General features: G+C 51.2%; 10 protein-coding genes across 10 annotated transcripts; 5 read left to right on the forward strand and 5 right to left on the reverse strand.

Annotated features, from left to right (window-relative positions):
- Window positions 1-3,065: 3,065 nt before the first annotated feature.
- Window positions 3,066-4,118, forward strand: Z518_08723 (uncharacterized protein; the record flags this gene model as incomplete). Its single annotated transcript, XM_013414463.1, has 1 exon — window positions 3,066-4,118. The coding sequence occupies one exon, from the start codon at window positions 3,066-3,068 to the stop codon at window positions 4,116-4,118; it is 1,053 nt and encodes a 350-aa protein (XP_013269917.1).
- Window positions 4,119-4,240: 122 nt separating this feature from the next.
- Z518_08724 (uncharacterized protein) lies at window positions 4,241-4,798 on the reverse strand (the record flags this gene model as incomplete). Its single annotated transcript, XM_013414464.1, has 2 exons — window positions 4,241-4,497; window positions 4,609-4,798. 2 exons carry the CDS (start codon window positions 4,796-4,798, stop codon window positions 4,241-4,243), a joined length of 447 nt encoding a protein of 148 aa, XP_013269918.1.
- A 1,078-nt stretch (window positions 4,799-5,876) lies between these two features.
- Z518_08725 (uncharacterized protein) lies at window positions 5,877-7,244 on the forward strand (the record flags this gene model as incomplete). Its single annotated transcript, XM_013414465.1, has 1 exon — window positions 5,877-7,244. One exon carries the CDS (start codon window positions 5,877-5,879, stop codon window positions 7,242-7,244), a length of 1,368 nt encoding a protein of 455 aa, XP_013269919.1.
- Window positions 7,245-7,473: 229 nt separating this feature from the next.
- Window positions 7,474-9,279, reverse strand: Z518_08726 (uncharacterized protein; the record flags this gene model as incomplete). Its single annotated transcript, XM_013414466.1, has 5 exons — window positions 7,474-8,021; window positions 8,071-8,336; window positions 8,384-8,662; window positions 8,869-9,179; window positions 9,238-9,279. The coding sequence occupies 5 exons, from the start codon at window positions 9,277-9,279 to the stop codon at window positions 7,474-7,476; spliced, it is 1,446 nt and encodes a 481-aa protein (XP_013269920.1).
- Window positions 9,280-9,878: 599 nt separating this feature from the next.
- Z518_08727 (uncharacterized protein) lies at window positions 9,879-11,663 on the forward strand (the record flags this gene model as incomplete). Its single annotated transcript, XM_013414467.1, has 3 exons — window positions 9,879-10,056; window positions 10,108-10,620; window positions 10,678-11,663. 3 exons carry the CDS (start codon window positions 9,879-9,881, stop codon window positions 11,661-11,663), a joined length of 1,677 nt encoding a protein of 558 aa, XP_013269921.1.
- Window positions 11,664-13,083: 1,420 nt separating this feature from the next.
- Window positions 13,084-14,952, forward strand: Z518_08728 (uncharacterized protein; the record flags this gene model as incomplete). The annotated part of the gene is made up of 1 exon (XM_013414468.1): window positions 13,084-14,952. One exon carries the CDS (start codon window positions 13,084-13,086, stop codon window positions 14,950-14,952), a length of 1,869 nt encoding a protein of 622 aa, XP_013269922.1.
- Window positions 14,953-15,587: 635 nt separating this feature from the next.
- Z518_08729 (uncharacterized protein) lies at window positions 15,588-17,156 on the reverse strand (the record flags this gene model as incomplete). The annotated part of the gene is made up of 1 exon (XM_013414469.1): window positions 15,588-17,156. The coding sequence occupies one exon, from the start codon at window positions 17,154-17,156 to the stop codon at window positions 15,588-15,590; it is 1,569 nt and encodes a 522-aa protein (XP_013269923.1).
- Window positions 17,157-20,105: 2,949 nt separating this feature from the next.
- Window positions 20,106-21,827, forward strand: Z518_08730 (uncharacterized protein; the record flags this gene model as incomplete). The annotated part of the gene is made up of 1 exon (XM_013414470.1): window positions 20,106-21,827. One exon carries the CDS (start codon window positions 20,106-20,108, stop codon window positions 21,825-21,827), a length of 1,722 nt encoding a protein of 573 aa, XP_013269924.1.
- Window positions 21,828-22,240: 413 nt separating this feature from the next.
- On the reverse strand, window positions 22,241-23,001 carry Z518_08731 (uncharacterized protein; the record flags this gene model as incomplete). The annotated part of the gene is made up of 2 exons (XM_013414471.1): window positions 22,241-22,739; window positions 22,799-23,001. The coding sequence occupies 2 exons, from the start codon at window positions 22,999-23,001 to the stop codon at window positions 22,241-22,243; spliced, it is 702 nt and encodes a 233-aa protein (XP_013269925.1).
- Window positions 23,002-23,447: 446 nt separating this feature from the next.
- Z518_08732 (uncharacterized protein) lies at window positions 23,448-25,888 on the reverse strand (the record flags this gene model as incomplete). The annotated part of the gene is made up of 3 exons (XM_013414472.1): window positions 23,448-23,701; window positions 23,784-23,934; window positions 23,993-25,888. 3 exons carry the CDS (start codon window positions 25,886-25,888, stop codon window positions 23,448-23,450), a joined length of 2,301 nt encoding a protein of 766 aa, XP_013269926.1.
- Window positions 25,889-26,044: the final 156 nt, after the last annotated feature.

The raw sequence follows: 26,044 nt of genomic DNA on the forward strand, positions 1-26,044 counted from the left end.
AGTCCCCTTGCCTTCGATGTCATAGTGAAGCTGCCACTGCAGCGGATGCCATCTCTATTGCGATGTAGTTGCGTCTGGTCATCTTGATTTGATAGGATTGTGACATGATGAGGAGCGTTGATTTAGGAGGGGGGATTCTAGGTCTTCAAGAATCTTCCAGACATATCCCCCTTCAATAGCCAACCGAATGTCATGAAAATCATCGTGCGCAGACTTTGTTGCTCTTCTATCGCCAGATATGTGCACCACCTGTGTTCTATGTCAGTTAACATCTCCTCGCTCTGTTGTACAGTATTCCCACTCAGTTCCTCAGGTATTCAAGTCCCTATCTCTCTCCTGCGGCATTTTAGAGTAGTTCAGCACACTCTATTAGTTTGTGGGAGCGTGTCATGAGTTCCACTTGGGGGAAAGTAGGTTTCGTCGAAAAGTTGTAATATCTAAGCTGCGAATTCTAGACCGTGGATTCCATGACCGTAGTACGATTGTTAGCAGTCGTTCCCACCAGTATGCTTTGATTGTTGTCATGGTTTCTCTCGGTTTTCGCATCGAACTTGCCCAGGCTGCTCATACTCCGTGGGACTGTCCGCAGGCCCAAGCACGAGAAGTCCATTTTCGTTTTGGTTGACTTGTTTCAACCCCTCCCCCGGCCGGAAAGTTCATCCGAGCTCAACGAATGCAAATATTCGGTTATCTCATCCGACGACGGCTTCTGGCCTCCCGGATTGGGTGCTTCATCTGTTCGGCTCTCGATACGGTTGAATCCTAGCGTATGATTTGACCCTGCTGTGACTTGTGGCAGGACGCCCCGGGAATTCCGAGTCAGTCTGTGTGGTCCCTGGAAAGCACCGACATTCTGTAGAGTATACACTTCTCCCCTGGCCGCTTACTGGCCCTCCTGGTCTGGTTAAGAGTCTCTCATCCACCGGCCCACAGAGATATTCGATCCTGCCGGGAAATTCAAGATCCTCGACTAGGTTAGCAGGGCCGGAGAGCAAGAATGGATAGCTACGTGTTCCAATTGGGCTTCGATAGAAGTCTTAGGTGATCGTAAGACTTTGTACCGGAGTAGCGATGGAATGGGCATGTTGACCCGTGGATTAGCCATTTCTGTATTGGATTTTCGATCAGTCGCCTTGATATCTGGGGAATTTGGCTCGACAGTGTGATTCACACAAGACTCATCTGAATTACCAGCTTGACAAGACCCGCCTGTGTCGAGAGACTCCACCTAAACGTCAAAATATTGTCGGCGGGCGATGTAAGTCCATGGTACTTTTCTTTGGGCACTCTTGTGGCAAGGTTTTCCCTTATGGATTTCTCACATTGTGCGATTCTCTTTCGGAAGTCTTCAGTGAACTCTTTGACAATCGTCGAGTACTCGTCTATTTCGCTGCGAAAGATTTGGGAGACGTTGAATGATTCAAGTTCTCCCGCTTGTTCATTACCGATCCACCTTCTTCCCCCGGCGCCAAGAAACCGAAGCTCGTGTCAAAATCCTTCTAGGATCCTAGATTGAGAGGAAAGAGGAAAGGGTTGTTGCCCCAAGTTACTTTTCAGCCTTGTCGCAAAATCGAGGTGCTTTTCTAGGAGCTGCCTGTCGTTTTGGTTAGTAATTTATGAATCGGCCCACTGACATAGACATAACCATGAAAGATTCGGAATGGATTTGTCGTAAACTCAAGAATTGACATCAAGAGGAAGGATGCCGGCTTGCCTGGAGCAATACTGGTGGTGCCACGGCTAAGCCACGATATCTCCTTCAAACATTGGCGCACTAGCCGGTGATTCCCGAGTCACACCGGTTGAGCAGCTTGGTATCCTTGAACCAATAAAATCAAGCAACACACACACGCAGTGGTTGATTCAAAGGGGCAGGATTCGAGAGAGGGCATTTGGCAGGCAAGCAAAGGCATACTAAATATCTCTTTTTCATCACATCCGATACATTTCATCTGAACTGATCTTCTGCAATCTCTTTAGATTTATCATACGGGCCGCTCGAGGGCTTTTTCCCGAATCCTCAAGCTCAAGCGACAATTGACATCAAGATACGAGTATATTGATAACATCGTAGTGCTATGTATCACATCCAATATATGTCCGCCACGAATAGAACTCTCGGGCACAAAAAGAGAACATTTTACAATGACTGGTTATTCAGGAAGCAAAGAAAGGAAGGCAATTCAAACATGGGGACGCGGATGACCCCAATCTCGTCCTGTCTCTCATTAAGCCGGGAGATTTCCCATCATTTGTCACGGAATCGTATTGCTGGAGCAGTCATTCCGGTCAACCCAGCCGTGCCAACTTTACCAGCCGGCCTGATCCTGTCACCATTGAGACCCTAGATGGATCAAGACGAGCATCCAGGGCATCTGCGACAATTTTGAGGAGGGCCGTACGACATGTAGCCAATCTTCAGTGTCTCTCTGTCTGAATCGATCAGGAATGCATCGACCAGACCAATTCGGCGCAGAAGGAAGCGATGATACAAGTCGTGGATCTGGTATTTTGTGAAGCTCGGCAAATCCTGTGCCTGCTCAATGTTCAAGTGGAGGATCAAGGGCAAATTGATTTTTTGGAGGAATTACACCATTACAACAGATACGGACCCGACAAAAATTTCAACTCCACGAGCAGACATTTGGGTGGATTGGCTCCCGATCCGAGACTTGCGAGATCTCTCATCAAAACATTTGAGACCATATCGCAAGATCCATTCCTTACCCGTGCACGGATCGTCCAAGGACGGCACTGTACCAGTGATCACAACAGCGTCGAACCCCGGACACCCTGCGGTTCAGGGCTCAACACCCGCTACGTAGAAGGAGAAGTCTGCGACTGATCGGTTCGCTGATGCGTTTCAACTTATCTATCAGACTGGCCAAGTCAGTGGACAGGCAAGCGTGATACTGGGCCTTGGAGGATGGAATTGACTGAATTGACTAGTCTATTGATATCGACTTGATCGCTTGAGAGCGATCATGGGGTAAGGGTGCGAGTAGCAAGATAACAGCTTACTCTCCTAGTGACTTGGCAGCCATGACATTATCGGGCCAGAGGCGATGAGACGACGGATTGCACAGCCTTTACGTGCTCATTTCAACGCATCGCAAGTCTTGAGCATGTTGAACAAGTCAGATTGTCTTATTCCATCCGAAAAATTGGCCATCCCAGCGAATGGCTGCGGTTGGAAAAGAAGGCTCGATACTCAAAAAGCGAATAGCGAGGGATGGAGCTTCAGCGCTCGTGCCTGGGTCCTTCCCATAGCCAACGCAGACGCTTCATCATTCTGCCAATTCGACCGGTGTAATGATACCGGTCAAGTCCACTGGCCACCACGTACGAACACACGGCTCAAAGATATTCTCTGTCCGGACCTTATCGACCAAGTCCCCATGACTATCCAGTCGGATGGCTTACAAACGGAAGGCTGGCTTTGGAAAGCAGTCAGAGGACGGCGGCTGATTCCACAATGGCACTGGCCAAAAACTCAAATCGTCCCGTTCGAGTCCTTTGACGAGGTCCTCGACCCTGTTTCAGGGGACGCTCTCCCTTTTTACAAAAGCCTCGGCTTCGATGATCCAGAGGCACTATCTGCTGACACAAATCATTGGCTTCATAATCATTACGCTTTTGGTGACGAGAGAGTCTGGACAAACCCTGTGCATCTTAATCTTCTAGGTAATGAGGCTCAGCTGCGAGGTCTTTCATGGACTCGAGACGTAGTCATACAAGACGGTGGTCTCACGATAGGTCAGCTCGTCTCCAATGATGACACTGAAAGCCTGAAGAAGCCAGCTTTTGCCCTTATGAATTCAAGGCTGCAAGACCATATCGCCACCCAATACCGCCCGGTCTGGGAGTACGACCAGCAAGAATGGAAGGCCAGGGCTCTTTATCATCCGCTAGATGTTTGGTTACAGGACAAGCCTTCACATTTGGACATCCCTTTTAGCTGGACAGCAACAGTCGATAATCAGGCCAAAAATAAACACGGAATCAGGGTTGACAAGGCATGCAATATGTTTTTCGATATAGGGGAGTTTGCGAATGACAAGAGGGAACTGACTCTCCTTTGGCCGGAAGAGTGTGGGAATGGGAACTGGACTAATTGAGAGTTTTCTTTTCTTTTCCCTTTTTCCCCTTGTTTTCCCCTTTTTGGGTTGTGGGGAAGGAACTCCGTTGAGATACCTGTTTTGTGGACTTGCAACAAAGGCTATCGGTTCGTTCTCGAATCTCAAGCAGAACTCACACTCCCAACCCACGCCTGATAACTCTTCATCCTCGGTCCATCTGCTGCAGTATTGGCGTCAATGACAATTCGTGCCGCGAACTCCGTCACCGTCATCCTCTCAGGACTATCTTTCGTCTTCGATTTCATCTTGCCCGTCACTACAATGTCCTTCCCATCTGAGCCGCTTACGAATACTTTGTCCACCGCGTGGTGGCGGAATATGACGGCGTTCCATGCATTGGCGCGACAGGTTTTGATTTCTATAACGCCCAAGTTCTTCGTGTGAGTAGTTCTCGTCAAAAGCAGATGGTATAGTAGAAGCCACAGGGAACCGACAAGGAAACATATAAGTTTAAAGAATTTCAACGCACCATCTTTGCCACTGAACGTGCCACCGCCTCCGATAAGCGTCGCATCTGAAGTAAAGACCTCTTCGGCCAGTGTCTGGCCAACTGATCCATCTTTCAGATCAACAAGGCGGAAGAAATGTGCGATCAGATCCTTGATTTCAGATGCAATCGGCGTGCTGGGCCACACGGTCGATTCGAATACAGATGCCATGATTTACAATGTAAATCACACAATGTCTTCGGGAAAAAAATTTATCGGATTCTTATATGATAGGTCATAAATCGGCAATGCGGGTCGTTGTTGGGTAGAAGCGTGTGTTTGTGCCTTGTCCGAATCTCGGTATCCGGGAAGTCAATGCCACGATATATCCTTCTAGAGTTAATCAGAGGGACTATTTATGTGATGCCACGTACTGATCAATATATACGAGGGCTTTGGTCATCTGAACGGAGAGGGTGGGAAGAAAGATTTTGCGAATCTCAGATTCAAAGGCAACTGATGTCGAAGACGGCAGAGTCGGAGTCTTCCGGGTCTCAGGCCAACCGGAGCTGGAGTCATTGCCCCATTTGATCGGACCGAGGCTCCGACCGAAGATGTGACTTTCGTGGTTTGCAAGGAGGGTTGTGTTACGATAAGTCAAAGCCAACCTTTCAAATCAAAGGTGCACATACCATCCACGGAGTATCAGCTTCAGAATCCAAGGCCTTCGGAATTTCTAATCGCAGATGGTTTCGCTCTGAGCCCGCCTTATACTCCGTCTAGGGAACCCCCCCAAAACTACTTTTGCGGGATCCCCAAAGGCAGTCACTAGTCATGCTTTAAGTCTCCAGAAGCATGTCACTAAAGATTGAAAGGGCAAGCTTTCGAGAACCAATAGAAATCGACAGGACGGCGTTATGACGGCAGTACGGAGAAAAGCGATGATCAAAAGGCGTTTTGAGCGAAAACAATCTCGAACAATTCATTTCTTCAATTCTTATTTGAGACTCGAGGGCTAGTTGAGCTCTTCGCGATAGGTACTTGAAGTTGCTGTCTTGTATCTCTGGTTGGGAATAATTGAACTTGCTGCTACTGCTACTGAAATATAAAACATCTTGGCCCCAAACTCCAAGGGGCGCGGCCGTCAGAGCAAGGACCAAATCATACAAAGATTCGGATCACTGAGGACTATAAATCCGTAGCCGCTCATTGATCGTGGGTGGCCAGTCTCGTCTCCCTTCAGAAGCTTTTAAGCCCGTCGGTCAGAGGTTGCAATAACCCTCCATCACAGCCCGCTTTTCCTTCCGAAATGTCCACCGTCATATTGGGCGGCGGCATAATCGGCCTGTCCACAGCCTATTGCCTCTCTCTCAAACAACCAGCTCAATCAGTCCACATCATCGACTCGTCGCCAACGTTATTCACCTCAGCAAGCGGCTATGCAGGGGGCTTTTTGGCCTTGGACTGGTTCAATCCCTCCGTGTCAAGCCTGGGTGCGCTATCATTCCGTCTCCATCGCGAATGGGCCGAAAAACATAACGGACCACGCCGATGGGGATACGCCGGCAGTCACGTCTACAGTCTCAACGTCGAGGACGTGGGGGGAGGTAAAGGCAAGACGGGAAAGAAGGCCAGAGGCGAAGATTGGTTGCTTGAAGGCGCGAGTCGGGCAGGAGTCGCGAGGGCGAACTCCGAGACAGACGTTCATATCGTGGGCAGCGGTGGAATGGTCAATGATGACGGGACACCGGCTGTGTTCACGCCGCACGTCGGAGGGACGATGGAGACGATAGCAGGGCCAGAAGAGTGCGCACAGGTCGAGCCGAGAGAGTTTTGCGAGTTTTTGCTGGAGGAGTGTCAATGCAGACATGTCCAGGTGCATCTTTCGATGAGGGCTGTCGGGGTCTTAACTGATGGGGACGGCGTCTTGAAGGGGTTGAAGGTGCAATCCACGTCTACCAACGGAAATTCTCAGGACCACGACGTGAAAGAAGTCGAATGTCGGAATGTGGTCATAGCTGCGGGGGCATGGACTCCGAGGGTCTTCAAGACGCTGTTTCCCGAGAGCAAGGTGCGGATTCCAATCGATCCCCTGGCTGGTCACAGTATCGTGGTCAAATCGCCACGGTACAAGACGCCTTTCATCGACGCCTCCAAGCGACATATCGGTGGTGGAGAAGACAATTGGCTGTGCTACTCTATTTATTGCGCGCCAGGCCAATACTGGCCGTATGCTCCAGAAGCATATGCTCGGTTGGCACGCAATGGTGAGACGGAGATCTGGCTGGGTGGATTGAATAGCAGCACATTGCCTCTTCCAGAATTGGCGGTGGATGTCAAGGACATGATTGATCCGAAGAGCATCGAGAGTCTGCGCAAGACAACGGTGCAGTTGGCCGGGCGGTCCAAGGAAGGGGACGAGCCCAATCAAGACGACTTGGAAACTGTCAGGGAAGCGCTCTGCTTCAGGCCCGTAAGTCAGAGTGGGAACCCGATTATCGGGAACGTGCCGGAGAAGGATCTTGGTGGTGTAAAGCTGGAGGATGGTGGTGTGTGGATTGCCTCTGGTCATGGCCCCTGGGGAATCACTTTGAGTCCGGGCACGGGGCTGGTCATGAGTGAAATGATATTGGGCCAAAAGACCAGTGCAGATGTGACGAGGCTTCAGATTGGTTGAGTTCTGACGAAAAGAATACTTATTGGGTTAGATCTGGTTGAAGATCTCCCGCCATTGTTGACCAATTTCCATACAGAAATTCGTCGGACAAAGGCCATCGAAAGTCCTGCACGAGTGAATCGGGTGACCACCCGATGCCCATCAGCTGCAGGGTGTCGAGTCCCGGAGAAATTCCTGGCAAAGATTTGCCAGTACTGTTCGTCAATTCATCTGAATTCCAGTGAGTGAGTCATGCGTCCAAGCCGGTAGAAAGACATGTACCTTCAACACCTTCATAAGGACTTGTTGACCTCCAAATTCTTTGCCGCCAGAGCCACAAAGTGTCAAAGGCCAAACTCAATCCGAACCTGTTTCTACAACGCAGCCACAAATTGTCCACGGTGCCATCCGGTCGCTTGATGTTCATTTGGCTGGTCCACAACTGGGGGAGAATGATTGTGGCTCGTGCTGCGACATCGTCCGACCGTATGCTGTGTTTCTCGTTCATGTTGATGACGGAGAAATAGCATTTCTGTCCTCGCCGGGCGTCCAGGGCGTCACGAACACGAGACTTTCCCACTCGGAGCACGATGAAAGCGGCGAGAGCGAGAATCATATTTGTCACACCGGGACCATATTCGGACATTTGCTTCTCGTCGTCCAATTCTACAGCCAGTTCGATCAGGTTGCAGGCGTCCCCGTACATGGAGAGCAGATTCATGTCGCCGATTGCTGACGAAGGCGCTATCAAGGAGCAAGCCGATATTTGCAACACGGCACTTCGAAGGAAGTAACGGTCTTGAGATTCTCAGCATGCAAGAAAAAGTAGAGAGCAATCCATCCTTACCCAGTTTAGACGGGCATTCCAACTCCAACGGAGACAGTCTTGAGAGAGCATGACTAACCGCTGCTGGAAGAACTACATTACGATCTTCCGGCCTCCTGGACAAAGCATCTCGCTCGATCTGAGAAATGGCCTCACTCTGCACCTGGTTCAACTTTCGTTGAAAGCGGATCGCTGTCGGTAGTGCTTCGAACGGATCCTCCTTGTATCCTTCGTGAGAGTAAGTGTCTGGTAACACCGCGGGAGGCAGGCCTCGGTAGTTGTTTACCCTTATTTCGAGATTAGTCCTGTCACCTCTGCGGTCCAGCTGTCCCACCTTTGGATGGTCAAGAGACAAATCGCCCATAATCTGGTCCGAAAGTTTCTTTGTTGACGATCGTACGGCTGTGCAACCCTTGAAAAGTCTTGCACGGTGCCATATACGTGAAGGCCTATATTCGTTGCCATTTGTATCATGGCGCCGGCCAGTGTCGGGGTGATATCTTTCGATGGTGTGTCGATGGGCATCTGCCACGTGCATAAGATGATCAAAGCCTGGATCGTCGGTAGGATTCTCTCCGTAGAGAAGATCGCCGACTTCGCCAGCTCGACAACTCTGGGAGCAAGGAGAAGAATCAATGTGGGGTCTTGGGCATATCTACGAGAACCGATGGCGACGATGGTCCAAAATAGGAAAGGGGAAAAGGAGTGGCATTCGTTGGGGCTTCAGCTCCTGTCGAATATGGGCATGTAGCAGAGGTGCTTGTCAAAGAACCTTTTCCAATGAATATGCAACCAATGAGGTCAATGGTTCTAGCTTACAGGGCGAAACACTCGTCAATGTCCTGAGCATCGACATTTAATTCTTGAATTGACTGTGCTTGTGTACTACAGGCTGATGAACACACGTTGGTCGCCGGTTCGGAACTTGGAGCTGCGATCATTTGCGGAACGTTCCGAGATTGACGATCGCCGGCCGGGAGAATCGAGACCGGAGCGGTTCCAGTGTAAGTCATTCCAGTTCCCGAATCACCCAGATTGAAAGATGAATTCTGACTGGCTGAAATGTGAGGCTGACCATTCTGCTCTCGAATGTTGGACTCGACTTGCTGTTTCAGGAGGTCCAATTCGACCTGCAGCTCTGAAATCAGTATGTGTCGAGGGAAAGTATGGTATGTAAGCAAAGCATACATGCGGCGTTTCACTCTTCGAAAGGCTTTGGAAACGATGCATTCAAGCCCAAATCGTTTACAGCGCGAGCATGGTTGCGAATAGTCTTTGGAAGCGTCACATCGAAGCTGGTGTCTGTCAGCAAAGAACTCTCGACACCGGTTAAGGTGAGATGAGTCGATGGTGCACCTTTTGCTGTCGACATTCAGTACAGGGCTTTGATCCTTGTTCCTTTGATCTCTTCAGATACATGGCTCATGATTCGACGCAGATGAAGGTCGCTGATCAGTAGGATAATACTTTCATTATTGAACAAATCGGAAGTGTAGGTGGGAAATAGTCCCAGTGTCAAGCAGGATCGATCGAGCGCGAACGCCAGTTGATCGTCTTCAGATATGGTGACTGAGCAAGGGAGCGCATCGCCGAATTCGCGAGGGATAGAGGGGAGTTAGCGCGAGCACCGCCCGTTTTGAAGGAAAAGAATCCAGGAGAGTGTAAGAGGACGTCTCTTTTGCTGTCTGGCCTGGGAATATGACCTGCGCCAGCGAACTTGTGCTCTGCAGTAATTGCAGTCTATCTATTCAACAAATTCTACTCAAGAAGTGACAACGGGCAGTGGACGAGCACAAAATCCCTCGCACGATCCCTCGCACGAATGACTGATGCGATATCGTGACCCTCGCGATGTCCACCTGTCTCGCCAGGTCCGCAACGCTCTACGCCGCGCTCAACTTTTCCCCGGAAACCCCTTCATCTCCCGCCCCAAAGATGTAGATCACAGAGTACTTCTTCAATGGGTGACACAACTTCAAGGCCGTTATGAGAAAGAAAGATATCACAGTAAGGCATGTCTAGGCGCTACGAGAACAGGACTGACCGTTTGTCTGTCAGGTCGGATGAAATCTTCCAACGAAGGCTATACGGCAGCTATTAAAGATAACATCGTCACGCAGCAACTCCCTACGACATGTGCCTCCAACATCCTCAAGGGGTTCTATGGCCCCCGGGGTGCCACCGTCACAAGATTACTCGAAAAGGCTGGCATGATCCTCCTAGGCAAAACCAACATGGATGAATTTGGCATGGGTTCGCACACGACCAATTCGGCCTTTGGACCAGTGTTCAATGGGACTTTGAATCGAGACAAAACCAAGAGGAGCCATACTCTCTCCGTTGGGGGCAGCTCTGGCGGCAGCGCTCTTGCTGTAGCTCAAGGACAGGTTCATATTGGCATAGGCACCGACACTGGAGGATCGATCAGATTGCCTGCCGCTTACCTGGGCCTGGTCGGCTTCAAGCCATCCTACGGCCTTATATCGCGCAATGGAGTGGTGCCCTATGCCAACTCCCTCGATACCGTTGGCATCATTGGGAGGTCCGCCTTGGATGTCTTGATCACCTTTGGTGAGCTCGCCCCCCCCCCCCCCCCGGATCTCCTCCCTCTTGTACTCACTGGTCAAGACCTCCTCCAGGTGCCGGACGTCCAAGACCCCACGTGCTTGACTGCGCAATCTCGAGAACGGATCACGTATACAAAAGATCTCCGACGCAAATTAGTGCTGGGGGAAAATTTCCTCTGGACGGCGGGGTCGGCCCGGTTGAATTCCCCGACGGTCTCTAGGAGAAGGCAAGCAGAAATGAAAAGACGCCTGTTCGACGAACAAATGCGTACCCGACGGATAGGTGTCCCATTGGAGTACAACGTCAAGGAGATGCATCCCCTGGTTCGATGGGCGTGGACCGCGACCCTGAGTCATTTGGAATCCCTGGGATTTACCGTCGTCCCTATCTCTCTTCCATCCACGAAGCACGCGCTGTCCTCATATTATATCCTTGCGCCTGCCGAAGCTTCATCGAACCTTGCCAAGTACGATGGGGTGCGTTATGGAGCTCCGCGAGCCGGCAACTCTGACCACGAAGGTGGTACACTCTATTCCCGGTACCGTTACGACCACTTTGGGCCTGAGGTGCGGAGGAGGATTCTTCTCGGCACCTACAGTTTAAGCGCCGGCGCGATGGACAACTATTTCATCCAGGCCCAAAAGATCCGACGGATGGTGCAACGGGACTTTGACTCCGTTTTCAGAATGCCCAATCCACTTCGAGAAGATTCCGAGTTTAATGAAAATGGGGTTGACCTCATTGTGGTTCCTACTGCACCGACGCCTCCCCCACATCTACGGTTTCTGGAAAAGGCTGGCCCTCTCGAATCCTACATGAACGACGTTTTCACAGTCCCAGCAAGTCTGGCGGGACTTCCTGCGATCTCTGTCCCCGGGCCAAGACATCCTGAACACCCATGGAAACCGGAGCTCTCGGTCGGCATCCAAGCGATCGGCCAATATGGTGATGATCATTCTGTTATTTACTTCGCCAGAAATTTCTTGACAGACTTTCATGACCTAGAGAACCTCAATAGAATACAACAGAGGAAGCTGCTGAGCTAATGTTCATTCGAGAACTTGCAAGTCTTGACCATCAAAATGTCGCCAATATCATCATATTTTCATTCGGGTGAGGTGCTGCCGCGCCCTCTTCCTCTCCTCATTTGGTCAGGGTTTTCGACACCTTTCCTCATGTTTTCCCCCTTCCTTTTTCTCTTTTCTCTTCTTTTTAACCCTTCCCTTTAAATAAAACCCCCCATACCATCATTTCTGGATCGCCTTGCCTATTCTTCGCAGATAAGAAACCTTCACATGGAGATGGAAGATACGACGAGCAGTGCTGCACCACTGTTCATGTTCATTCCGGTCGTCATTGGAAGCATTGTCTTGATGATTATTGTATTTTTAATCATTGAGCTGTGGAAGAGGCGTCAGGCAAGGGAAACAGAGAGTACGGAGTAATGGGGCTGCGCACTACCACCCCGGGAGGCAGGTGAAACCAGCCAATTTCAGGTGAAAATGCACCACACACCCTTCGAGATTCCGTACTCAATCAATGATCAAGGATTATTTCCCAGTTCGAATGGCCTTGTTTATTTTCGAAGGACCCTGGGGCAGATCAAGCACGAACTCAAGCCAGGGTGTTCGGGCCCTGACTTCTTCCTGGATGTCAACAGAAATTTACTTCGACCTCACCTGATCTCCGAAACTGCCGCCGTCGCCAATAAGTCTGTCAATCGCGACTTCCCAAAACACAGAGGGCATCTGATTGATCAAAGAGAGCATGAGTCCGCCGAATGGTGACTGGAATTGGAAAGTGACATGAGTCGGTGTAGGGCAGCACTCTTCAAGCGCTGAAATGGCTAGTCGAACACGTCAAGAGGAGATTTTACCTTCAAAAGGGAAATTGATGGGTCGAGACCCTGGTTGAGATCCTCGGCCGGTCTATAGATATATCTACCAAGTGATCGGTACGAGAAGTATCTCCGCCGAATCTGGCTGCCTTCACAATCAAGAGTGTATCGTGTCCAATTCTCGTTATATCCCTTCAAAACAACCGGCCCATGATCCCATGATCCTTCGTAAGTTATCATCAATCGAATAGGGCAGCGACGAGTAACGATCACGTGATATCAATTTTACCGTTCCAATCAATGACCCACGTTTTTGCGTTCCCGCGTTTCACATTCTTTGCTAAATATATCGATTGTCAATTTCAAACGGACAGTTAGTTGAAATGAAGAGCCAGGTCTTCCTGGACCACGAAGCGAGACTTGCTCAGGGGCAGCCACTCGCATGAAATCAATGGCGCGGATATCCTGCCTGAGATCGTTCTGTCGAAAAAGTTGATTGAAATGATAACCCAGGAAAACTGCCCAGAAAGGATCGAAGAAATACGGCTTTCCCGAGGCCAGGGCCCCCTTTCTCATCCAAGAAAGACTCTGAATGGTGAAACTTCGAGCATTATCTGGTAGAAATGAGCATGGACGAATTCCGACATGAGCGGCTTAAACTCTCTGGGAGTTTCATGCGTCTGCTCCAGATACAGGGGGGAACGAAGAAGGATATTATTAGCCTCCGCATCACTCAATATGCCATCCACCGACGACCTGCGTATGTTGCCATATCCTACACGTGGGGCAATGCCGAGCAGACGCGAGAGATTCGAGTCAACGGTCGCCCTTTTCGGGTTCGAGTGAATCTGTGGAATCTCCTACTTCATCTCCGACAGCGAGGCGAATGGCGATTTCTGTGGATAGATGCGCTGTGTATCGACCAGCAGAATCTCGAGGAGAGGAATTTCCACGTCCAGCTGATGGGCAGGATCTACGACAGTTCCGAGAGGGCAATCGTGTGGTTGGGGCTGCCGTCCGAAGATAGAAGGCAGGCCCGCGTCATGGAATTCATCTCCGAGATGGCGAGTTATCGCAAGAAACACTCCCCATCTGCGTTCAGGGATCTGTTCTTGGTCGACGCCTTCGCGCAGCGTTGGACGAACTTGCTCGAACTGTGCAGATGCACTTACTGGACACGAACCTGGATCATCCAGGAATTTGTGCAGGCCAGTGACATTGAAGCCGTCTGCGGCACGGCGAGTCTCGACTGGAAAAACTTCGAAGACGTCGTAAGATCGATACGGGAGATGTCATTATCTTCAACGTCTGAGGCTCCCCTACCCCCATTCGTCCAGCAATTCATGCAGACCATTCCCTTCCGATTGACATCACGACGCATTGCGCACACGGAATCCACTCTCGAGGAATTGCTCTCTGAATTCTACGACTCTAGATGCGCAGAACGGCGCGACAAGATCTACGGGGTCCTCGGCATCGCCGACGACTGCGGTGAGGATCCTGCCACCGGTGTCTGTCGTGGGCCGCGGCCAGATTACTCGAAGCACATTGTCGAGGTATACTTTGAAGTCTTCAAGTATCTGCGTCCATCCCCAATGCGGCCAAATCTCCCACTGCAAGCTGTCTGCCTGGCACAAAAGGCATTGGAGATAACCCAGGCCGATATTGCGAGTTATGTGGCACCTATGGCCGCTCGGGGCGATGAGAACGCCTTGCTGAACACAAACTTATCGGAGCTCAGTTGCCCACTCGTTCCAGACTACGTTAACGTCATCGACGAGATTCTTCCCGGCTGGACCAGCATGCGCGACCTACGCCAACGTCTCGAACAGGTCGACTGGGCAAAGTACGTCGGCCACGAAGTCAAGCGCAAAACACTCCGTCCCCCGCAGTCGTCTCAGCGCAAATCCAGTTTCACGACTCCCTCCAATGGCGGCACCTCAAGCAAGCAGACCGAGTACATCCGCGCACCGCTGCCGGCAGACCTGGTCGAGAATGTCCTCGACGCAGCCTCGCATAGTGACGAACTTCTGCATCTATACAACTACCCTTCGTCCCAGGGCTGTATGGTTCCGGTCGAACACATCCTCTTGCACACGGAAGATAAACGACGTGCCTCAAATCCCAACCTCCTGAAACCATCCATCGTGATAGAGTCGAATCCCGCCCTTGGAGTGGATCCGGTCCGAGTTGGTTTCGCATGCACGGATGTGCGTCCTGGCGACCTGATCTGCCAATTCCACGGCGTTGATGTGACTCTAATCGCCAGACGTGTGGGTGGTGGAGGCGACTTGAAGCTCGTCGGCCTTGCCAAAATGATCTCCCATCTCGCTCTGAAGGAAAAGGGCGCTCATCCCGGTTGTAAGAGCGGTGATGTCACAGGGAAAGGATGGTCTGGAATCGTGCATTCGAGCAAAGAACAGGCCTTGGGAAACGAGGAGAACTGGCAAATGCGCACCGATCCGCTTAGTCTGTGGGAAGTGCTTGGTGCAGGCTGAGGTTGTGCAGGGAGAGACTTTGACGCTTCGTTTTGATATCCGAAAAGTATGTTCTGCGAGAAAATTCTAATCAGCACCAGCTGAACTTTTGCATGAGCAGAAAGGCAGACTGACGCTCCAAGCTTGAAGGATGGGTTAAGCGCAGTTACCCTCCATCCAATCTTCGTTCTATTAAGGAGTGTCAGTTCCTGCCAAACCCGGGGCCGGCAACAAGAGAAAAGAGATTTCATTATGCGTAAGGTACCAAAATGGGGTATAGTTTTCTTTTCCCCGGCGCTGGGAGGGGCAAATATCTGGCCTATATCCTCTTCAGTGGACCAACATGAGAATTCGGCTGTCCTCTGACGTGCTATGAAGCAAATTCAGAGATCAAGACGAAAAGATTGGTTGGAGGCTACAGGGCCGAGGAAGAAAATGGAGTCGGTGGGATACGCAACAGAAACAAGGACTGCGAGCGGAATTGTCAGCACAGGTATAAATTGATAGATCTCACCCTGAAGCCAGAAAGGAAAGGAGTTTCAGGCACTGAAATTTATTCTTGATTGATTGATTAACTGATTCATTTCATGTCCTGTAGTCGAGGTCTTTCATTCCATTCGTAATGTCCTTGATATCTTCGCGGATGCAATTCTCATTCAACCCGTAACATCCATCGTATCATCGCCATCATCCCTCAGTTCGTCGACAGCCATTGCATTCCCCCCGTCTTGCCCCTGCCTCTGGCCGGCTCCTGCTCGATTCCTTCCCGCCAACAGCTCACGTCTGACCTCGGGTCCAATGTCCTTATGCCCTCGAGTCAGCAACAGATCCAACAATGCCTCGCGTTGGTCCTCTGTGATCTCATTCCTGTACGTCTGCGCGAAAATCAGTAGACTCTGGTGCCACAGCACGGGGAGTTTCGCCTCTTTACTCCCCAGTCCGGCTTTGGCGTCGGAATTCGGGTCCTTCGATGCCCGGAACCGGAGAAAATGGAACACCAGACCGTCGACGACCTTGTAAGGCAGTGCATATTTCTTCGCCAGCAGAACACGGATAAAGATATTCGCAGCCCCCGCGGCCTCGCTGTTGACGTTGGACGTTTGCTCGGCCGAGATCTCGCATAGGCGCAGCAGTGCCGCAGCGGAGTGAAGCACGGGGATCTTGATCTTGGCCAGCACCGATGAGACGATATGTGCTTCGCGGAGGGTGCAGCTGGACTGGACGAGTGGGAATAAGAAACCCTTGAAGAACGCTGAAGGTCGGTAGAAGGCCGCTTTTAGCGCGTTGTACAAGTGCACGTTGAGCTTCTTAGTCTCTTGGATGTCCTCTCTCACGCGGTCGAGGAGGACGGTCTCGCAGAAATACTGGCCCGTTGCGGCAGGGGCGGAGATAAAGACTTTGGTTGCGCGGTACAAGGCGTGTGGCGTCCAGGAGTCCGGGCGGGCGATGGAGAGGAGTTCTGGCCATTGTGGAAGGGTCGGGAGGACTTTGAAGGGCTTGGGAAGGGGTCCAGATTTGTACCGCGAGAGAAGCTGGCCGACTTTGGTGAAGGTGTCGACTACCTTTAGGGGAATCTCAACAGCGCCTTCTACCGGACCGGAGCCCGTGAACGTCGGCTGCGGTTGAGAGCCAGCATGGCGGGCGGCGTCCCGGGCTTCTTTTTCAGCGATCCTCTGCAGGATCAGGTTGGCTAGGTTGGTTGTCTGGCCGTCTCCGTTTTCTTCTGCGGATCGAGGTAGACCATCACCCGGCCGCTGGTCTCCTGTTGTCAGGTTCGCTAGTGACGGTGTGAAATCTCCCAGCTCTTCGCCAGATTGGAGGAATCTCTGATACACCGCCATGTCTTCTGGGTCAACATCATCTTCAGCGACATCCCCCTCTTCCTCTGGCATCCACTCTTCTTCATCGTCATATTCGCCCCTTGTACCATCGGTTTCTTCCTCGTCTTTTCCAGCAAATCTTGAATCGAAGCCGAATGCATGATTCGTGGAGGTTGAGGACTGTGTGTTCACAAAGCGATCCTGTGCGTCTTCGTCTGCCAGATCTTGCGCAATTGCTAGAATCTTTCTGGACGATCGAGCGTCGATATATCTATCGCCTTGGGCATTCTCATCAGATCTGGATTTTCTCTTGCCTGTGATTGATTTGGTTCGTAGACGTCCACTGGAGGTCGTGATGTCGTCCTCCAGGGGGTTGTGATGTCGAGCGGTAGCTGTCTTGGACATATTGGTAGTCTTCACAGATTCTGACTCGATATTGAATTGTAAAACCACTGTTACGGAACCTGGTGCTGTCGACAGGAATGAGGACGCAGAAATATTCAGACCAAGAATTTGAGTGCACAGGGAATTTTACGCGGGTGCGCTTAGTCATCATCGTTAAATCCTGCATTCTAATTTCGACAATGACGTTTCTATCAACGGCGGGGCGAGATTGAAAATGATCTAATCCACACACCACGAATGAAGAAGCAGTGGGAAGTATCATTCGGGTATCTGCACGGACAGGCTCTCTGGTGTGAAGATTTACTTGCTCCATAACCTCGTAGAAAAGACCGGTCCTGATCTGCGTCGAGCCTCAGATGGGCTGTCCTTTCAATATTCAATCGAAGGGCCGAATAATTCGAGCAGAAAATGACGACGCTACATTAAAGGAAGAGAAACAGGTCGTTGAGACTAAAGCAGGGGGGGCTGGTAGTCTTGCACGGCAATCAACATGTGAATGACTGGAGATCATCTACCAAAACACTTGGTCCAGGTCCCGCAATAGTTGCCATAAGTCCAGTCATAGTAGCTGAGCCTCGAGTTGTAAATTTTGATGTTGAATAAAATGAGTTGTCGCAAAGCTGCGAATACTGCATATCAAATTCACGGTTCGGCCCCAACTCTCAGTCTCCGTAGCAGGTGAAATATATGAAATGGGTCAACAGAATTTCCTTTTCCGCAAGATTGAATTGGCCACGTAAACCTTTAGGAGGATCACTTCCGAGCATTTCCAATAGAGGTAGCGAGAACTCATATATGTAAATGAGTATTGGTTTGTACGATGTGTCAGTCACCAAAAGAACCGACGATATTGATAGGATATTCCGTAATAGGGGGCCGGAGAGACGGAGATTGAAGGAAATCCATCTAGGAAGGAGGCTCCAGCCTCGTGGGCTCCTTTGCTAAGGCGAAAGATTTAGCAGCAAAATGTAGGACAAGATCGAAAGTTCATGGTCGAGTTGTGAATTCAACTTGGCGCCCAACATGAGTACAACAAGATGAGTGAACCAGATAGCACCAGAGAATGGTTCACCAGACTGTCAATGACGATGAGGAAATGTGGATATACGGTTTGGACGGCAGATGCAGTTGTCCACTGTCAATGCGCCTGTCAGTCGAGACTCGAGAGTGGTTTGTAGTGGTGCAGCCGGAGTCTTGGGTCGACTAGGCTTGCGGGGTCGTGTCCAGGGTGGGGAAGATAGGTTTTTGTTAGCGTTGTGTGGTTGACGACATGGTGATGAAAGGCGAGAGACAGCTGGAGATGCAGATAGTCACCGCAATATCAGTTGGTTGTTAGTATTGGGGGAGTGTGCCACATACCTACATCATTGTACCAGGTAGCGCAATTGAAACCGCTTTGCAGCGAGGGTGATAGGGTACAAAGTAGTTTCTTCAGCTCAGAGAGAGATAGGGGCATCCGATGCTGAGGCAAGTTAACCGCGCCACCTTCCCTAGTATAGGTAGTACGCTGGGGAGGTCCTTGTTAATTTATACCGAACCAAGGGTAGCACTCGAAGCTGTTTTGCTCTCGGGGTTTTGCCTCCCCGTGCCCTCCGTCGCAGGTTGCAACCTTACATAACCCTGACCACGCCTACATAGTACGTAGGCCATGCCCAGGACTGCCTAGATGCTGGGTACGGTAGCTACCTAGCCAGCTCTCTGCATGCGCTTAGTGAGGGCTGGACCTGGTCGACTGTTACCGTACTCCATAATATTGGCTCCTCAACTAGGGCAATTTAGCATTTGGCATCAGACAGAAGGAAAAAAGGCTGGTGCCGTCTGTCAGCCACAGGCCATGCTGAATCTTCTTCCGCGACTAGAAAATACCTATCAATCCGTCTTCCTCCACGTTTTTCTCACCTCGTATTCAGCTGTCTAATCTTCCACAATCATACCCAACAACCGTTCGTCCTCATTCTCCTCCGCGCCGCGCGACATAGCAACAATCGCTTCTCCGTTTCCATCTTCGTCGCCATCGCGCTTCTCGCTATCCCACTCTCACCCTCCCCTCCTATCACCATCCTCCCCAGCCAACCCACCTAGCGCCTACGCACGACAGAGCCAGACGGTAGCCAATCTGGACCCCGACCGAACCCCTTCCACTTTGATCAAGAAATTCAAGATTCCTCCTTCCTTCTCCGGCTTCAATATTTCCTCTCTCCTTCCCAGCTCCCTCCTCGTCAGAAAACCCATCATTCCTTTGTTTCCCCCTCCTAATTCGGCCATCCCGAGCCTTCGGCCGAACGAACCACCAACTACTATCCTCCCCCAATCTTTAACCCACCCGAGTTGTCCTATCTTGTCCCCTCCCTCGGTTCCCCGACCTTTCCAACCTGCCAAACCTCGACCCTCCGTCCGCTCCTCGAAACAAAATCTTCCTCTTTAATATCACGGCCTAACCGAGATTCTCAACTCTATAGTATACGCCGCCGTTACCTTTGGTGGCCCGTTGACGCCTTCTCTCCTTTGCGCGACCTCCTCCTTTTCCTTCCGGAAAGGAAACCCCCCCAAACCCAGAGCCGCAACTCTTTACTGACACCACCACCTCCCATATCCTTCCCACACCTCACACACCTCCCTCGTTCGCCATACCTTCACGCTTGACACCAGATCTTTCCCGATCCGAGCTCAACAAGGGCACGTCACGACTGTTCATCGGCCAGACAAACTCTTTGTGATACCTCCTCCGGCTCCCGAACACGCCTGCGTCGCGGAGCCTGAATGCGCCCACCAACAACCCATCCTTGATCGCAAATCCTGACTGAAAACAACCTGTCCTTTCCATCCACACCAATGTGTGGCCCGCTCCACCCTCGGTGCAATGAGTTGATGCCTTGCATGACTTGAAAATAGCACATTCATCGACGCGTACCGACTCCACGAAAAACAGAGCTCTGAAAAAGGACCATCATGAGTACCCTCCTCCAAACTGCTCCAAGAAATCCTTTCGGCTCTCCTATCGAACCTCCACCAAGACCCAGATCCATGGCTATTCTACCTCAAAACAGTAATACCTCCCCTAAATCGAGTCAAGAAGATTCGACGCAGATGACCTCTCCCGCCCCTCCGAATATGGGCCCCCCGGGGCAAGGGAGTCCCGAAGTGGAACAGGGAAATAATGCCAATGGCAATCGGGACCAGAATGCTCTCCCCGCAAATAGTGCCGCCGCGGCGGGGGCCGTGGGAGCGTCACAAGGACCAAAAGTGGTGCAGACGGCTTTCATTCACAAGCTCTACAGCATGCTGGAAGATCGCAGCATTCAACATCTGATTTCGTGGTCGAACACCAACGAAAGCTTTGTCATGTCTCCCTCGAACGAGTTCTCCAAAGTCCTCGCTCAGTATTTCAAGCACACCAACATATCCTCCTTTGTCCGCCAACTGAACATGTACGGCTTTCACAAGGTCAGCGATGTTTTCCATACCGGTTCCCCCGAATCCGCCCTTTGGGAATTTAAACACGGAAACGGCAATTTCAAGAAAGGTGATTTGATGGGCCTGAGGGAGATCAAACGGCGGGCCTCTCGGCACACGTTAATTCATCGAGATTCATTCTCCAACGCGAAGCCGGGTGTGTCGCAACCCGGTACCCCCGCCGAAGTCATGCCCGATGCCGATCAGCGCCTGGCCGGACTGGAACAGGCATTCTACGATGTCCACGCCAGACTACAAAGGACAGAAGAGAGTTACGCCTTGATGAGTTCGAAGTGCCAAGCGCTGACCGAAGGGTTGGTGCGATGTCACCAATGGATGCACAATTTCACGAGCGCAGTTCAGACTCTGTCGTCCCCGGATACAGCCTTGTACGCGGACATCATGAACATGCAGAAAGAGATCGCGCGACAGCTGGAGTTTGTCCGTGCTCTCGAGACACCTCAGGAGTCACTGCAGAACGGAAGACAGGCGTTTTATCCCAACAACGGAGCATTGGAACCACCGCTTTCGCCACGAGGGTTCAATTGTCCTGACAGTCGGAGATCTTCTGTGCAGATTGAACCGCAACATGTGGGGTTGCGACCTCCAGTTCCTCCGATTCCGCCGCAGTTTTCGTCTTCCCCGCGACGGTTTGGCTCGGTCAGCATCCCACACGTCTCGCCAGGATTCAGTCGTCCTGCTCTTCCGCCACAGCCGCCACCGAGCGTACATCCTTTGGCATCCGTGGTCACTCCGCCCCCGCTGAACCTCGCCCGGAGACACACGTCAGCCGATATTCGAGAACACGGCTGGCCGCCGGGCAATGCGACTGGATCACCTTACGCCTCGGGACAGTCATCGGTGCATTGGCAACCGTCGTCGCCTCAGCAGGCGCCCCAAGCGGGAGACCAGCAGATTCGAGACCAACTCGCCCAGTACGAGATCAATGGTCCGAAACGACAAAATGCGACCGCGAACCAACCGACGCCGCCGCTCACCTCCGAGGCTCCTCCTGCCGGGCTGGGAGTGGAAAATGTTTCGTGGACGTTGGGAGGAAATAAATTTCCTCGTCCGAATTTTGAGTTGCATTCGGCTCCGGCTACCCGCAGGGGAAGTATGGCGACATTACACTCTCTTCTCAATCCTGCCGAAACTGCAGAACAGGAAAATGAGGATGAAGGTTCTAACGACGACCGAAAACGGAAACGACTGCAATGAACGTCTCCTCTATTATACCTTTGTTCCGAAGAATACCCCCCCCCCCCCCCCCCGTTTGTAAATAATGAGAAGGCGATTTGGCGTTGGACGTGTTTTGAATAGGGTGGATTTTATGGGACGGAGAAATCCCAGATCACAACATGTTACGGTCGACAAAAATCTTTATGGATGAAACCACGACACAGAATCGGTGGACTTTTGGATATGGTGGAACCTCGTTTGGATGGATGGGAGAATCCTTGTCCCGAAATGGAAATGGATGAGAACTCCCTCGAGAGGTTTTCGTGCATAGTTTGCATATCCAGCGATGGGTTGGTGGTGCTGTTTGGAGTCGAGTTGAGAACGACAAGCAGCCAGAGTTGCAAATATATTCATTCGTTCCAATACTTGCCATTTCTCTTTTCTCTTTCCTCTCATCCTTCGGATTTTTGGTTTGGATTATTCTTGTTCAGTGCCTTGTTCATTTTCTTGTTCTTCTTTGTTGCTCGGATCGCCAGGATTTCGTCAAGGTAGCTTGTGCCTCGCTTCTTTGTTGAACATGCTTCAAGATCCGTTTTGTTAGGTGCAGGTTTCGCCATGTCAGTGTCAGCCGTGTCTGAATTATTCCCGTGGTTTTGGGTCGCAGTCTCGATCTCGGAAGTACGTCGTGATTCAATTTGGTCTTGGTTAGATGTCTTCCGCTTCATGCTTTTGCCCTTCCCAAGCCCTGACCGCCCCTCTTCTTCGTCATCGCTATCACCTCGTTTTACTGCGAAATTCTTCCTCGGTCGGGGTTTTTGGGTCGTAAGATTGTATGCGTCGCGTTGGCCGTGGAATAATTGTTTGCGCAAGAAGGTCGTCGTCTGGTCTGGGCCCTCCGAGAGGGAAATTTTGGAGGTTTGATCTGCAGCCTCCTGGAAGCCTAGACCGCCGCTGTTCAGGTGCACTCGTTAACCAGGTGGAGTTTGAAAGGAGAATGCTAGACAACATACGTCTCCGAATATTTGGCTGCATTGGCAGTGAAATCCATATCATCCTGTTCCACATCATCTCCCTCCCTCTCCGGCTTGCCAAAGGCGCCAGTGAGCCATGACTTTGCAAGCCTGGAAGCCTCTGCGTGGAAGAGTAGGGCTTCGTTTGTGGCTATGTCGCTTTCTTTGACCTGCTCTTTTGCCAATCGTGATCCAGAGGTCATGGCGCTACATCTTCTACGGGGATCTGAGAATAGAAGGAGGAATGAGGCTGGCTGGCGTCTAGACGCTAGTGGTTGCTGGAAGTTATGAAGACGTGCCGAGCGGCTATCTAAAAAAATTTCAATGCGCGGGACATACATACACCCCCGCCTTCTTGAAATGCGACCCACGTTTCTATTCAGTTCCTGAAGTCAATTACGAGCGGCGATGATGAGAGGCATTGAATGACTTGAATGCTACGGGATCCGAATTTCTAGCTCCGTAACAGATCGCAATGTTGACTTTTCTTCCCGGACACTCGCCGGCAAAAATCCCTGATCAGCGTGAATCCGGAATGCAATCTTCTATATTCCATGTGTCCAGTATATGGCCCAGGACGAGCTTCTACCGTCAAATAGATGTCTATCGGCCCATTTCAGCCCTGTTCCTCCATCTTGTCTGAGGATGGTCAAGCGGTTCCGGGGACGAAACTAGCAGCTATAGAAAAGCTCGTCGACGCATTCACTTTGTCTGGATCTTCAGGCGATCGAGCTTCAAACCGCAGATTTCGTCCTTCGATGATCAAGCACAGGTCGAACTCGATCTCATAGAAGGTGTATGCTTCCCCTTCAGAGTTTCTATGAGTGACTGGTCGGATTGGATTCTCCGTTCTCATTATCAGAGACGTCAAGTCAACCAATATTCTACCAGCCTCTTCAGCACCTAGAGAGAGCCACCAAGATGGCATTAGTTTTTAAGGAAAGACGAAAGGTTTTTTTACGACTTGACCAGGTTTCTTACTGACCTCGGTTCTCAGCATGTCGCTTTCGATAACCAGACTCATGCCGTCGGCCTGAGACATACAGGGTTTCCCAACAAGTCAACCGTGCCCGGGAAGGCTTAAATGTATGCCTCCTGTTGACGCGAATTGTACCCGACGGAGGCAAGACATCGCCCTGAAGCGAATGCGGTTAGCATGCTGAGAATGGACGAATTTGGGACTCTGTCACCCACTTTCAAGATTTTCCAATGTATGGTGTCATAAATGTATAATTCCCCGTCCACTAGGTCTCTCCGTCCGCGGAGTCCTTGATGGAGAGGAGATTCCTTGTCGTACAGATCCGTACAAAGAACTCCGTAGCTTGTTCGAGTGATGCGGACAGGGCCATTTTCTTTGTTCAGGGCTCGCAAGATAGCCCCGCGCGCGACAGCTGAATCGATGGAATGGGGACGTATCAGCTCGATAGGCTGGCCCAGGAGATTTCGTTCTTTGGACAGGACGTCTCTGAGGTGATTCTGGAGGGAAGGCGACTCGCCAAAGCCGCCAATCAAAATGACTTTTTGCACATTGAATCCCCGAGCTCCCGCTCCCCGGGCTTCGTCTCGAGCTTCCTTTGCTTGCTGGAGCTGCTTGCGCATCAACTTCACGACGCCTCTGAGACACGGTTTGAAGACTTCCTTCATTTCCGGTCGAGTAAAGTGGAGGCTGCCTTTGGGATGACCTCCATCGCCCTGGAGGGCCTGGAGCCCCTGGATCCGCATGCAGTCGAATATCTCCTTCCTATTGGTTATGTCAATCTCCCTCTTCGGCCCGTTCTCCCACTCGATCACCTTGGAGTCGATGATTCGCGTCAGAGGTAGGTCATTTCCAAGAAACTCAGCTCCTTCCAGTTTGTTCTCCAGCAGTTCGCGGAATCCGTCATTGAGAAAACTGGATCCGCAAGAAGCGCCATCCGAAGGTACCACCTCCTTCAGTCGCACTGGGTCCGTTTGAAGTACCTTGTATGTGATTGCATCCACGGTGCCTCCACCGCAATCCAGGAGCAGGAACGTCTCTCCTGGGCTGATTCTGGATGCGTAATGGTTATCGGCTAGAGCGTACGCCGCCGCAGCCTCGGGCTCTGCAACAATGAACAAGTCCTTCACACTCCCATTTTCAAGTTGACCGAGCTGTGATGTCTCAATGGCCCTTGCCATTGCTTCCTGCATCCGTCGACAAGCTTGCTCGGTCCAGAGCGTGGGTACGCAGAGAACAAATTCAACGGCCATGCCCTCCTGAAGACCATGAGAGCTCACCAACTGGTTCTTAGCGTGTCTGAAAAGTTGGCCGAGGTAATCGGCGATGGTGTCGACGGGCTTTTGCACCAGACCAGCATGTTTCAATGCCTTCAAGTCCATCATGGCTTTCTCCCGAAGACTTTGTGTACTATTCTCTTCGTCTAAAAGCAGTTTGAATCTGGTTACGTGCTTTGCCTTTTGTACAATATCATCTGGTTCGGCCAACCTCTTGTGAACACCATATCCCCAGACAGGGCTCCGTCTGAGAGGCCGTCCCTGGTGTTGAATTGCAGGCTGATCGTTCTGGGTGTCAGAGGTGTCCGGTGTGGAAGAAGGTTGTCCCTCCTCGTCTAGTGCAGAAGAATACTCATCCTCCTCAGCAGGCTGAGACTGGAGCCCCCGCCCACCGTTTTGGGTTGGACTGACTCTCGCCGTTGGATACCATAATTCTGAGGGAACAGTGGTAATGCCTTCAAAGACATGGGGCATTATCCCAGGGGGTTTGTCTGGGTAGTGGTCGATGCACCGGATCTCCTGGGGTGGTATAAGATCCTCCTGCACACCCGGATCGACTCGAAGGAACGACACCGTGGAGAAGGTGGTACCAAAATCGACAGCAACGATAAATTTGGAAACGGCAGGACCTCGTGATGCTAGTTCTGCTGGACATCGCGGCTCTGATGAGGCGGCTGACGTCTGATCGTTGCCCCGAGCGTCCTCGTTTCCCTTCTCTGCGAGACGTTCATCATCCAGAGCAGCTACATCTGGCATATCAACATCTTCGGATCGGTCTTCCCGGAAGATCCTCACGAATCCGTTTTCGGGAAGCTGGTGCATGTCATTGTCTGCCATGACTTGCTCGACCACTTCGGTCTGCTCAGGAAACAGTCGCGATTTTGGACTTGGTCAGAAGGTGTTGAGAAATGACAGCCGCCGTAAAATCGGTGGAGAAAGCAATTGTCACACGCGGCCGGGCAGTGGCCTCGTAGATGGTCATGACCTTGGGAG

This window comes from Rhinocladiella mackenziei (genome assembly GCF_000835555.1).
Source record: "Rhinocladiella mackenziei CBS 650.93 unplaced genomic scaffold supercont1.6, whole genome shotgun sequence".
In the NCBI taxonomy this organism is placed as follows: Eukaryota; Fungi; Ascomycota; class Eurotiomycetes; order Chaetothyriales; family Herpotrichiellaceae; genus Rhinocladiella; species Rhinocladiella mackenziei.